General features: G+C 37.8%; 1 protein-coding gene across 1 annotated transcript in view; it reads left to right on the top strand.

The window, feature by feature from the left end:
• LOC120354557 overlaps positions 1–2,134 on the top strand; it is a 30,717-nt gene extending 28,583 nt beyond the window's left edge. Inside the window, exon 2 of the mRNA XM_039441901.1 lies at positions 1,911–2,134. Coding sequence (XP_039297835.1) covers positions 1,911–2,018 — 108 coding nt within the window. The 3' untranslated portion in view covers positions 2,019–2,134. The remainder of the gene's footprint in view (positions 1–1,910) is intronic.
• The last annotated feature ends 8,932 nt before the right edge of the window (positions 2,135–11,066 follow it).

Below are 11,066 nucleotides of genomic sequence, written 5' to 3' on the forward strand. Positions count from 1 at the left end.
ATGTAGAAATATGCATTCACTTTAATTTGACAGTATAGATGTAGTAATATGGATTCACTTTAATCTGGCAGTAGAGTACGCTCGATCAAAGGAGAGTTTAGAAAGGTGTTGTTTGAATTCTCCTTCTCTAGCCTTTCGTAACGCAAAGATCGCTGCGTAGAGAGAAGCATATGGTTTCACTTCAATCTGACAGTATAGGAACGCTTGATCAAAATGGAACTTAGTTAGTCGTTGTCTGTATTCTTGCTTCACTCGCCTTTCGTAATAGAGAATAGCAAAAAAGGAATTTAGAAGGAAGGGTGCCAGTAAGAGATGGAGTGAGTAAAAGAAGGAGAGAGCAGATGTGGCATCTGGCTAGACGGGTGAGTTGCTCAATCTCCGTCTGCTACTTGTGAGAGACAGAGAAGCGAGGGGCGTATCCTGCTCTCTCTAAAACCTTGAGCCGAGCGCTACCCATTAAGTGTTTGTCATCACCATCATGATAAGGAAAGCGAAGTAGCACGCTTTCTTATCCATTAAGTTAATACCATCAACATGTTGATAAGGAAAGTTTGTGTAGCACGCGATGTACTTTCATTAAGGACACACACTTGCCACTTGCCTCTAATCGCTCAAGCTAATAAGATCAAAAATGAGTGAGAATTTGATTGTACAAGTTTCAATGAATTCTCAATTGAATTCTCAATTCCACCTAGTCAGGTGGAAAGCAAACCATTATTATTATTATGCATTAGATGTAGAAATATGCATTCACTTTAATTTGACAGTATAGATGTAGAAATATGGATTCACTTTAATTTGACAGTATAGATGTAGTAATATGGATTCACTTTAATTTGACAGTAGAGAATTTGAGAATGGATTCACTTTAATCTGTCAGTAGAGAATTTTTCCCTTAAAGGGAAATTATTTTTTCCCTCACAGGGAAATTATTTTTTCCCTCACTGAGAGAGAGAGATCACTCTCTCCTTCTTCATCCCCCTCGTCCTCACTGGGGGAGGGGAAGATTAGATTAGATAAGATAAGATAAGATTAGATTAGATAAGATAAGATAAGAGAGAGAGAGGGAGAAGGAGAGGGTGAGGGAGAAGGAGAGAGAGAGAGAGGAGAGAGGGAGGGAGAGAGAGAGAGAGAGAGAGAGAGAGAGAGAGAGAGAGAGAGAGAGAGAGAGAGAGAGAGAGAGAGAGAGAGAGAGAGAGAGAGAGAGAGAGAGAGAGAGAGAGAGAGAGAGAGAGAGAGAGAGAGAGAGAGAGAGAGAGAGAGAGAGAGAGAGGAAATCTATTTTTAGAACACCCCCCCACCCACCGGGCAGGTGGAAGGGGAGGCGGGATGGACGAGGGGGGAGAGGGGGGAGGGGGTTTTGGAGCAAAAAAGTGGCTTCAAAGTCTCTTACTATGCCTACTATTCGATCATGCATCAATTATTCGATAACAAGGAAACATTATTTGAACTGATTAGAACATTCATGCATCAATTATTTGTTACCAATGAAATATTATTTGAACCAATTAGAAATTGAATTATTGTTTAAAGTATTCTATCATGCATCAATTATTTGATAGCAAGGAAATATTATTTGAACTGATTAGAACAATCATGCATCAATTATTTGTTACCAATGAAATATTATTTGAACTAGTTAGAAATTGGATTATTGTTTAAAGTATTTGATCATGCATCAATTATTCGATAGCAAGGAAATATTATTTGAACTGATATTGCTCACTTTATGTAGAGAATGTCTTGTCAATCTGATGATGTCAAGTTGAGATTATGACAATAATCTGTTGATAATCTGATGTAGAGATTGTGTAGTGAATCTATTGATCAAGTTCTCTAGTATGATTTGTCGAATCTGATTTGATGATAATCTGAAACAATTAAGACACTAATCAAATATTTTTCAACAGAAACGTGCTGGAATGGAGGACAACTCCTCCATGGTTCCACTACTAGAGGAGGTGCGGCGAGCGGGGGATGAGTTGGACGTTGTGCAACTAATCAACTTGGAGACATAAAAGTGTGTCAAAAAGACATAAAAAAGGGGATGTGCTTGCAATTTATATTGTAGTTCTGATTTTTTAATATATTATTTGGGTACAAAAGAGAAGTCCAGAACCAATTTTTTCATGCAAGATTTCCTTGTGCTAGATACAAGATAGCCCTAAAACCTCAAATTTTCAGCTCATTTTCCAGTTTTCAGCTATTTCTGCCAAATCTCTCCCAGATTATATAATTCTGAAAAAAATGAGATCACTCGGAACTCTCTATCTCCAATGTGTACTTTGTTATAATTTTTCAAAAATGAGTAAAATTTCAAGAAAAAATCAATTTTGATGAATTTTAGTTTTTAATCAACAATATCTTCCGATTGTTACAATTTAGATGTATATTTCAAAATCCCTCTGGGCATATTTTTGTGCTATACAATCTGAGATCAAGTAGAGCGCTTTATGTCATATAGATTTCCAGGTACACCTGACAACAATGCTCCTTGTATTGTGGAAAACACCTAATTTTCAGCTTCAACCATCATCACCATCTACTATGTCCTCACATTGATATTTCGCACAATGACATAAGTTCATGGGTAAGAATCACCCGTTAGATGCACTTAATTTCAGTATTTCTTAGTAGAGGCACGCTTAAGGACACCTCAAGGATCAAAATTTCAAACACTTATAATTTACTTTTGACGCAATGCTCAGATCTCATCGTACTACACTTCATTCTTCTCGGCTCGCCAAGGCGGTTCAAAATCATGCATCAACAGTCAAATTCGGTCAAAAAATAGAAAATTTATTGTTTAGTGTAGGTACTTATTCATATTCAATACATTTTATCTGGAGCTATTGTTCCAATATTTCAACAGTTACTAACTGGAATCACAGCAATTTTGGACTTGTGGTATTCAAGTAACAGTCTTTCGAATAATTTAAGTCAGGTTGTGACTAGAAAGATACATCAACTCTAGTTCACAAGATTTGTCATCTTCATGGTTTAGTCTGAAACCTCTCGGGATATCCTTGAAGATTCGGTCTTGAAATTTCACTAAGCTAATTTTAGCAATCATTGATACTCATATCGTATTCATTCAATACCTGATAGATTTTTTAGGAAATGAAAATGGATTAAGTATTTTTATATGGATTTTCTGCACTCCTTAAAATACAAGGACCTCTTTTCCAGAGCTAGATTAATTAGTGTTAAACACATGTTGAGGAAATAATTGTAGGAAGAAGAAACTCTTTCTTCCTAAGAAACGAAGAATCCGACCTCTTATTCAATTCTAAATAACTAACCATCTGTTCTGAACAAAGCTCAGGCTAGAGCTACTAGAGGACTGTAATTTACTATTCAAATAATCAAATACAAACAAGGGGCAAAATTTAATCTTCAATTTGAGCCAGGTTATTTGTACAGTTGAACTCTGCATTAATGAACAATAAAAAAGAGCAAAAACTCACCAGATTTAATCCAAGCTTGACTACTTGCCCTTCGAAGCCTTTATTAGGTGTTTTGGTCAGATTCAGGGTGGAAAGAAATCTGGGAAAAGAAAGGTTTGCTTCCGGGCTGCCTTTTCGCATTGATTCGGTGTTCAATTTGGAGGTCATACACTGTGGTTTGAACAAAGCTCAAACTGGAGTCTTTATAAATTCAAATCTGATTCAAATTAATTCAATACTATTTACGCTGTTATATTCATAATTCACACACACTACACTCAAACGATTATTTACAAGAAATTTCCGATCAAAATTACATGACAGAATACAAATTTGATCTTGCACAACAATGGGGTGACAAGACGAGACAAACTGAACGACTGAACAAGAATGACTGGGGCCTTTTTTCTCGACAAGCCAAACAGCTGGACGGTCAGCACTGGTGCCAACAAGCCTGCTATTGGCAGAACTGTAGTCAGGGATTTGGCGCTACAATTCGAATGCTCTGGCCGGACCATACCCCCACCTCTGAAAAACTATTTTTCAGCCAAGTTACAAAAAACTGAAAAAACCAAGGAAGGGAAAAATCCAGACATGACAAAAGAACAAAACACCAACACCAAAAAACAACACAAAGAAAAAAAAATGCAACAAGCACAACGACTATTGAGTTGGGAGTGGATACAATTTTGTTACTGGTCTTTTATAAATACCAGTTTTTAGGCGAACACTCGCCACTCGAAACTCGCCGTCACTTCCCGGAAACACTTGCTCAATGACACCCAGTGGCCACTGCAATGGAGGTGTGTTTTGTTGGTCCACTACCACAACCGTTCCCACACTGATAGAAGTGGGTGATTTCAAACATTTTTTACGACTTTGAAGTTCGTGCAGGTACTCTCTTCTCCATCGGTTCCAGAACGATTGAATAAGTTGACCAATCAATTCATACCTGGTGAGACGATTCACAGGGACACTGTCCACATCCCGCATGGGAAACGATTTCAATGGTGTTAGAGTCAAAAAGTGTGCTGGGGTTAAAGCCAGCGGTTCACACGGATCCTCACTCAGTACACACAGTGGGCGGGAATTCAGGACACCTTCAATCTGCACCAATACAGTGTTCAGTTCCTCATAGTTGAGAAGTTGATTGCCAATTACTCGGAACAGATGCAACTTTACAGATTTGACATTTGCCTCCCACAGACCTCCAAAATGCGGTGAACCAGGGGGAATGAATTTCCAATCAATTTTGTGTTCGGCGAGTTGACTAGTCAATGTGGTTTGAAACTCGGATGAGTTCAAAAGTTGAGATATTTTTCGCAACTGTTCCTTGGCACCTACAAAGTTAGTACCACAATCGGAATACATCACACAACAGGGTCCACAACGTGACAAAAAACAACGAAACGCAGCTAAAAACATGGGCGTTGATAGATCCGATACCAACTCAATATGTACCGCCTTTGTTGCCATACACACAAACAGACAAATGTAGGCTTTCAAAACACAAGGATTACGAGGTCTCGTCATAGTAATATGCAAAGGACCAGCGTAATCCACACCTAATTTCCACAATTTCTGGACAAGACATTCTAGAAATAATGTAAACGGTGACAAGAGACCAAGTGGATCATAGATACGAGCCATCACTGACAGAATAGAACGCTTAGTAGCGACGACCTCACCACTCTTGACTGAAAACTGAAACAGATCAGTACTAGGTTGCCAATTCAATCCCAAGATAGCCAAGGAGTTGTCTGCTTCCAAATCCTTGTACGAAAACGATTTCTCTTCCTCCGAGAATTTCTCCAACATTGATGGTGAATTTGAAGTCCACTTTCTGAGCAAGAAACCTCCTCCCTCAAACAGCTGCTTGGACTGACAATACAGCTCCGCGGCCTCTGACTCTGTGGCGACAGATGTGACTAAGTTGTCCATGAACATGTCTCTTGGTATTCTCGCCTTGGCTGCTGGAAAACGATTTCCATCCTCCTCTACAAGCTGGTGGATGGTGCGAAGCGCCAAATATGGAGAGCTTGAAACACTAAAAAACAACACAATTGAGCTGATAAATCTCGATTGAATCCTCCGGCGAAAATCTCCACAATACACGCTGATAACGATGGCAGGAATCCTTCACTAATATCTGTTGATAGATTTGTTTAATGTTGGCAGTTAGTGCGATTGGGAACAAACGAAAATTAACTAACAAAACAAAAATGTCAGTCTGCAATTTGGGACCAGCATGAAGAACCTGGTTCAATGACAAACCCGATGATGTTCTGGAACCAGCATCAAATACAATTCAGATGGGCGTGGTAGTGCTGCTTGCTTTCACGATGGCGTGATGCAGTATGTAGTAACCACCTCGGTCTGTCTGATCTGCTACAAACGACATGTGACCCTGACATAGGTAATTGATCAATATTTCATGATATGAAATACGAGTATTGCTGTCAAGCTCTAGTCGTCTCTCCAAAGTCAGCAGTCTGCGTTCGGCGACAGCATACGAATCTCCCAAGCTGCTGGGCGGCTCCTCAAATCACAAGGCAACAACAAAACGACCAGAATTCACACAATGTACAGACTTCCGAAAATTTACCTCACACTCCAACTCTTCCGGTTTCAGTTGACAGCTTGGTGCAGGGCACGATTCCAACTCCCAAAAACGTTCCACAAAACTATCCAACGATGGACTATTAACGAATGGACTACAGATGGCTGTAAAACAATTCACAACATTCTTTGTTGAAGTGAGAATCGGCGCTCTCCCCATCAGAATGTGACCAAAGACACTATTAACAGTCATCAATTCATGTGATTCACCAATACTAGGACTCCCATGTAGCAAGTGAGGAACTAACTCCGCACCAATGATGTCATCTATTCTACTAGGAAGGTAGAATTTGTCGTCAGCCAGTGTGAGATTTTCAAGATGATGAAGTTTGGATCTGTCGATTTCACAAGAAGGCAACTTGTCGATGACTTTATCTACCACTGTGGCATCCATCGAAAACTTTACGGTAGGATCCAACTTCGACTGAATCGACACACAAGTACGACCTCAAACTTCACTAGTACCACCACCGAATCCACGAACAACGGTTCTCATGGGCTGGAATGGTAGTCTCAAACGCTGACACAATTTGGCTGTAACAAAATGACACTGACTCCTGGTGTCAACCAAGAAACAAACATCACAAAGCTGATCATTACAATCTCGAATATGTGCAGTGACGGTCGACAACACAACGGTCGAATTTTCTACATCGTTGGATGTAGAACAACAACTAATAGGTGATGTGCCACCTGCCTTGGAGTTCGACGAGGACGCAACACCTTCATTGGAACTTGATCTGGAAAAGTGCAATAAAGAATTATGAGATTCTCGACATTGAGCACACTGAGTTTTACTATGACAATCTCTACTCAAATGATCCACATCAAGACAACGAAAACAACAAAACTTTCCTTTAATCAAACAATAACGATCCCAAGGAGTCATTTTCAAGAAACTAGCACAATCTACTAACCGATGACCCGGTTTTGAGCACTTCAGACAATTGGGCTTTTTACTAGATGCATCGTTAGATGAATCATTAGATTGAACCACAAACACCTTCGATTTATTATCCTTCTTGTGCCTCATATTAAATGATTCAGTCTGTTTCTCATCAGAAGGAAGTGTCTTAATTTGCTTTTCAATGAATTTGACATAATCAGCATAAGTTGGCATAGCCTTGTCACGTACGGCCGATTCAAAATTTCTACGAGAACTTGGATCCAGCAATCTCAAGCCATGATAGAGGAATATCGAGTCTGACAAATCAGTGAGTCGCAATCTCTTCACTGCATTGATTGAACTGCAAAACCCATCCAAAATCGCAATACAACCTGCCTTTGATTCTGATTTTATTGGACGAAATTCAAAAATTTGTTTGAAATAGGCATTGACTTGCACCCGTGGATCATTATAGGGGGTCAATAATGCCTGCCAAATTATTTGATAATTGTTAGCCAATGATGGCAAATGATGACAAATATTTGCTGCTTGTCCAGTAAGTCTACTTACAAGATATTGGACCTTCTGCTGATCGTTCAAACTCTTGTTGTCATGTACCAATGCCTTAAATAGTTCATAGAACACCGACCATTGAGTCTGGTTCCATCGAATTTCGGAAGGTCGATTTTAGGCAGTACCGACTCGGACACGACCGGCTGTGCACTAGCTGCTGAAGCTGCCGAAGATTGAGCAATAGCATCAGTCACCTCTCTCTGTTTGAGAGTGTTAGCCGCTACTTCAATATACTGAAACAGATCTAGGTGTGAGTCGTTGAATGCTACAACATAATCTTTATTCAACTCAAGTTCCAACTCATTAACCACTAATTCTGTCTTTTCATAATCCGAAATGGTCTGAGACACCCGAGGATACAAGATTAAAAATTGCTCAGCAACCTTTGGATCAGAGACATTTTTAGACAGTTCATAAATCCTTTGCAATCTGGCATACAATTGTTCCAGTTTAGCGTGATGCACCCTGATTTGTTTATGTAATTTTTCCTCCATCCTGAACTCATACACAAAACAATTCAGCCCTGACAATACAAACAACAGACAAAAAAAAAAACAAGAATGAGTTCAAAACTAAATGGAAGGAAGAATCACGACTAGTAAGTTATCAAAGTTAAACTTTGATTATCAATTCACAAGATAAGTTACTGCTGAAGAAAAACTATATGATTAGATAATGTTCTTCCAACAACTCACAAACAAACGATAACTTGTTGAATTGAACAAACAAATTCATGCTGGTGATTAACCTTCACTAACATGTATAACAAAATGGACAATACAAAATCCAACAAACAAACAAATTCCCAAAAAAGAGCACAATGAGCCTAGCTTCAGGAAAATTACAATTTTAACTGAAATAAATTTAATTTCAGACAAATACAAATTGACAAGAAACCTTGCTCTAGAACAAGGCTACAACAAACTCAAGTTGAGCATAGATCAGACCATTCTGAACATGCCAACATTGGACAAATATGAAACTGCTTAAATCCAATGTGTGTGAATTAATCAATAAATTACAAATTTAAATTCATTCCAGCCTGGCAGGATCAAGAAATGTTCTGTATAAAGCTCAGGCTAGAGCTACCAGAGGACTGTAATTTACTATTTAAATAATCAAATACAAGCAAGGGCAAAATTTAATCTTCAATTTGAGCCTGGTTATTTGGACAGTCAAACTCTGCATTAATGAACAATAAAAAAGAGCAAAAACTCACCAGATTTAATCCAAGCTTGACTACTTGCCCTTCGAAGCCTTTATTAGGTGTTTTGGTCAGATTCAGGGTGGAAAAAAATCTGAGAAAAGAAAGGTTTGCTTCCGGGCTGCCTTTTCGCGTTGATTCGGTGTTCAATTTGCAGGTCATACACTGTGGTTTGATCAAAGCTCAAACTGGAGTCTTTATAAATTCAAATCTGATTCAAATTAATTTAATTCAATACTATTTACGCTGTTATATTCATAATTCACACACACTACACTCAAACTATTATTTACAAGAAATTTCCGATCGAAATTACATGACAAAATACAAATTTGATCTCGCACAACAATGGGGTGACAAGACGAGACAAACTGAACAAGAATGACTGGGGCCTTTTTTCTCGACAAGCCAAACAGCTGGACGGTCGGCACTGGTGCCAACAAGCCTGCTATTGGCAGAACTGTAGTCAGGGATTTGGCGCTACAATTCGAATGCTCTGGCCGGACCACTATCTACCTAACCTTGACACGGGCCACAGAAGTAATGTGAATCTTCAATAGTAACCAACAGTCTCACATAAAAATACAGAGAGCTTGATTGAAAAATAGAAAAAGGCAATCTGCAGGGAATCAAAACTTATGCGAGATCTTTTACAAGAGTGATCTATATTCACAAAAAACACTAAAAAGAATACTACACTAAATATGATAGAGATAATGATTGTAATTTTGTTACCTACTATTGCTTATTGCTCTCAAGATAATCCTCTTCAAACAAAAAAATAAAAAAAACTTTTATCAAATTAAAAAATTAGAATTGTTTTTACTTTTTAGTTGGGAAAAACATCGGATGACCGATGTCTAGGTAAAACCATCATTGAGTGAAAAACATCGAACAGTAAACATCGATGTTGAAAACATCGATGTTTGATGTTGAAACATCGATGTTTTTAAACATCGATGTATCGATACCCATCCCTTGTTTTAATTCCACCCCCTCCACCACCGCCATTTTTATATGGAGTGAGTTTATTCCCTCAAAAACAAGTTAAGAAACGTAGAACAACAAAGCAGAGTAGGAAGAAGAAGAAGAAGAAGACATGAATATTGAAGGAGAATTGAGTAATTATGATTTGATTGATTGGTCGAAATTATTACAGATTCGGCTAAGAGGTATATATATGCTAGATGCATTACCCAGAAAAATTCTAAGAAACAAGAATGCCATTGTGAATTTAGCGAGGGAAAGCGAGGATGGTACACATTGGGTTGCATATAAAAAAGTCGGCTCCAATGTTTGGTATTTTGATCCAATTGGAAATTTACAACTGCCATACGAATTGGACAAATATTGGAAAAAAGAAATTGGAGTAAATATATTTTATAATGTAGAGCACATGCAACCATTAAATAGTGATTTTTGTGGTCATCTTACATTATTGTTTCTTGCAAATCAGTTTTTATTAAGTGTTTGTGGTGAACACACATTACAAGATGGTTGTTATTACATTAAGATCTAACACAAGTAACCTCTACGAACATTTACAAGAAATTATAGAATTGGATAAAAATTGTGAATGGGAAATTGGATTGATTAATTTTTGTAGCTACAATAGTATTGCAAACGTTAACAAAGGAACAAATTCCAGCTTCAAATATGGTGATAGATTAATTGAGCTGGATACGGGTGCATATGAAGTTGAGGATATTATAAAATCTTTAAAGAATAAATTGAATATTGATGAGAAGAAGAATAAACTTATTGTATGAGCAAACGCAAATACTATGAAGATTGAAATTCATTCTGATAAAGCCATTGATTTAACACGTACTGATTCGATTGGAAAGATACTTGGTTTTGATAATGTTGTTTTGCGACCAAATAAATGGCATTATTCTCAGCATTTGGTTAACATAACAAGCATTGGTAGTATTGTACTCGAGTGTAATTTAGCATGTGGTAGTTACTCTGTCGGAAAACAAAAACATATAATCTACGAATTCTTACCAAAGGTTCCTAGCGGTTATTTAATAAACGAAGTACCATCGCCGATTATTTATGTACCTTTGAATATGCATCGAATTCAAACTATTAATGTAAAGGTAACAGACCAGAACGGATCGTTTATTGATTTCCGCGGAGATACAATTACAATTAGGTTGCACATACGTGAAAAATAAAAGTAAACATAATGGGTTATCTTGTTTTCAATCCACATTCAAATAAGATGCGTACACACAATGTCATTAGAGAGACGAACGTGAGAGCATCAACACCTAAAAACAAACATGCTTTGTCGGCTAAAAGTGCGAGAATATTAGAAAAGTTAGGTTTTATA

The sequence above is a fragment of the Nilaparvata lugens genome, chromosome X (assembly GCF_014356525.2).
Source record: "Nilaparvata lugens isolate BPH chromosome X, ASM1435652v1, whole genome shotgun sequence".
Lineage (NCBI taxonomy): Eukaryota > Metazoa > Arthropoda > Insecta > Hemiptera > Delphacidae > Nilaparvata > Nilaparvata lugens.